The sequence below is a fragment of the Pteropus vampyrus genome, unplaced genomic scaffold (assembly GCF_000151845.1).
Source record: "Pteropus vampyrus isolate Shadow unplaced genomic scaffold, Pvam_2.0 Scaffold82, whole genome shotgun sequence".
NCBI lineage: Eukaryota > Metazoa > Chordata > Mammalia > Chiroptera > Pteropodidae > Pteropus > Pteropus vampyrus.
The window spans coordinates 2,541,512-2,544,837 of NW_011888863.1; the positions used below are offsets into that span (position 1 = coordinate 2,541,512).

At 37.1% G+C, this 3,326-nt stretch overlaps 1 protein-coding gene across 1 annotated transcript in view; it reads right to left on the minus strand.

Annotated features, from left to right (window-relative positions):
- ITPR2 (inositol 1,4,5-trisphosphate receptor type 2) overlaps positions 1-3,326 on the minus strand; it is a 437,650-nt gene that overhangs the window by 56,263 nt on the left and 378,061 nt on the right. Inside the window, exon 49 of the mRNA XM_011363170.2 lies at positions 914-1,044. Within this exon, the coding sequence (XP_011361472.1) occupies positions 914-1,044 (131 nt within the window). The remainder of the gene's footprint in view (positions 1-913; positions 1,045-3,326) is intronic.

Sequence of the window (3,326 nt, forward strand, 5' to 3'; positions counted from 1 at the left end):
CTGTTCCCAGAATCCTTTCCATTCTGTAGGATTTACACTACCTCCCCCAACTCCCACCCTGTAAAAGAGAGATTTACCTTTATTAAAAACCACTTTACTATGTCATTATACTAAATGCATTTTGGTGCAGTGGGTTACATTCCAGAAGTTGCACAAAAGATATACAAATATCAGTTCCAAAAGTCAGCGATTAGGGAGTTGAGGAGGACCTAACGATCTGTCAGTTTCTGAGTAGGTTTTGTTCTTGGCCTTAAAGGGTCAAGTGCATACAGCTCAAGCTATTTCTATTTGATGAACAGTATTAAAATTCACATTAGTGATCATGTAACCCAACTGTTTCAGAGATGAGAAAACATTAGATAAACCGACAACATGATACAGCTAGCCTTTTGGAGAATTGAGAATTTTTAAGCTCCTAGCTTAGCACTTGAGTTTTGGCAGCTAATCAGTTTTTCAGTCTTGCCATTTTAATATATAAAATCTTGTTAGAATTTGTTTAAATTTTACATTCATCGTGATAAATAGTGGAGGCTATTCATCTTCAGCGGTTAAGAGTAAATCTCCATGCTTGAGACACCTGATAGACAAGAGGCAGCCTAGTTTCTGTTTCTTATGTAACACTCAACTCCTGTATAAAGTTTGTAGTCATGATTTTGTTGCTGTAATACAATACACAGTTCAAACTTGGAAAAATGTCATAACCCCACTAACGACATAGAGTTTTAGTATATTAGCTATTTCTATGAAATCCTAGCATACAATTAATTGGTTTTAGGGCCACCGTTATACTTTTAAATCAAATGATACAATATACTACTCTGAAAACAAAAATCATATTGTAAGTGTCATTTTAAAAGTTTTTAAAAATAATTATGTGCTTCTTGAAAAAAAAAAACCCTTTTTTCCAGCTTACATCTTTGGATGGCCTTCTCAGCACGTCTCCCACACCACCTCCATTCCTGAGGCCCTGGTTCAGAACAGTGACAATGCACATAAGAAGAGTGTCACATGTCCTTTCAATTCCGTCTTCATACTCTTCATCAGCTATAAAACACACAAATTAAACAATGCAGCAAACCTGTGTTTTTAAAATATATTATTATCTACTTCCAACAATCTATTTCTTTATAACTGTGCCATGACACAATTTTTTGAAATCATATAACATTTTTTTTATATGTGGCAGCCCATGACTGCCACAGACTGTCATTATGCTAAATGCATTTTGGTACAGGGGGTCCCATCCCTGAAGTATACAATGCCCATTCTGAAAGTCAGTGATTAAGGAGTTGAGGAGGACGTGCCATTGAACAAGTTCCTTAACCTCAATATTCTCATCTGTAAAATGGGAGGTCTGTTCAAGGATTAAACCATTCAGAGGGTTATATGATGTAAGATATGTAAAATACTTTGCATAGAGATTGCCATACACATAGTAGGGGCTTAAAAATTAGGGCAGATGTTATTTCATTATTTTGGTTAAGTGTCTAAGCTTTTTAATGACTAGCATGGAGCTATGGATAAAAACATACCATGTATTTATGTGAACAATTTATCTCATGTGAGAAATTTTTTTGTGTGTGTGTGAATGTATTAATGTGAAAATATTTAGGGAGAAATGGGGAGAAAGAAAATGATATAATGTGACAGAAAAATTCTTAGTCTTGTTTTGTTTAATGGTAAAGTTACCAAACTTGGTAATTAATTTCCCAGTCACTTAAAACAGCTAAAAGTTCATACTAAATTGGATATTGGAATGAGGATTGCCTAATATTGATAAGTAAGCAGAAATGTATTTTTTTGTTTGTTACTTAGTTAAAGAACCTTAGAGGCACTGAATTTTGGCATTGTGTAGCCATAGTCTGCCTGTCAAGGCGTGAGTGTAAAAACAACTACCAAAGGGAAAAAACAACTTAGTTATGTTTACATGATCCATGACCAACAGCCTGTTTGGTACTTTGTTACAAAAGGCTGATTTTCCTCTTGTGAACTAACTTTATTTTAACATAAATACTGGGATGAGAAATCCCAGTATTTCCACTTTATGCAGAGCTGTTTATTTTTAAAACATGCATCTCAAGAGGAGGGCTGAAGTCAGAGATGTGTAGGTACCAGATAGATGCAGGCTCAAAGGTCTCAGCAGCGTCTGTGCTGGAGCACTTACCGTGGAGGTGAGCCCCAAAGCAATTCTGATTTAGAAAGCAGGAGAAATAAAACTGCATTTGGAGGAAGGAGAAATGGGGAAGAAGTATGGCTGGTGGTGGCAGCAGTCAGAACAGCAGAAGAGATAAGGCAGGCAGAGAAATCAGTGAGAAAGTTCAGTTTACAATGTGCCAGTTAGGTCCCCGATACCTGGTGGTGGGTTCCAATGTGATGGCTAAGGAGAATGTGAAGAAAAATAGTTAGAAATATATAAAAGAGTTAAAGGAATTTTTTTAAGAGAAATATAGTTTTCCAGTAATAAGGTCATATGGAATACGTCTATACGCTATTTTGCCACAGTTAGCCTTTCAATCAAAGCAATTTTATAGCTAGTGGCAGGATCTGAATTCATTTATTCAATCAGCAACTACCTACCTTGTCATGTGTTTAGTAAACACAAATGTTTACTAAAGATATTAAGTGCCAGATTAATCAATACAGGAAACTGCTCCCATCTCTTCCCCAAAATTCAGAACTGAGGTTGTTTATTCTTTAACAGGTGAGGTAGTAAAATCCACACCCAATTCATGTAATTAGCTGTTGTGAAATAAAATAGATTGGCTGCAAATATATAATAAGAGAATGTGCTTTTGGCATGGTATATAAACAGGCAGAGAATGCCCAGGTCAGCGCAACACCACTAACAGTCCAGTCAACATACTCCATAATAACTAGTGCATAGGCATGCCAGTTTTATATAGCAGCCTCTGTGAGCTTGGTTAATAAGGTTCTACCTTTGTGAGATGGATCCACTCACAATACATTAAGCCAAATTCCCAGCCCTTCAGGTTGAAAGCCAGGTCCTGAGTCATGGTGAATTCACCTAAGTAAATGCCACCTTGTGGAGACCCATCTTCATAAACAGCTGGCTTTCCCCAGCCAAACTTGCCTCATTTCACTACATCAACTTCCCCTAGGCTAGGTGCTAGGAATACAGGTGGAAAGATGAAAGTGTCATAGCCCCTAGGAAACTTATGTTCCCCTAAAACAGGTGGGTCAAATGAACAAAGGCAGTGCAGTATCTCAGGGCACTGTGGAGGCAGGAAGGATGTGCACAGGGGCAGACGGGAACCAGATTATAGAGAAACTCATACACCAACATAAAAAGTTTAAACTTTATCCTA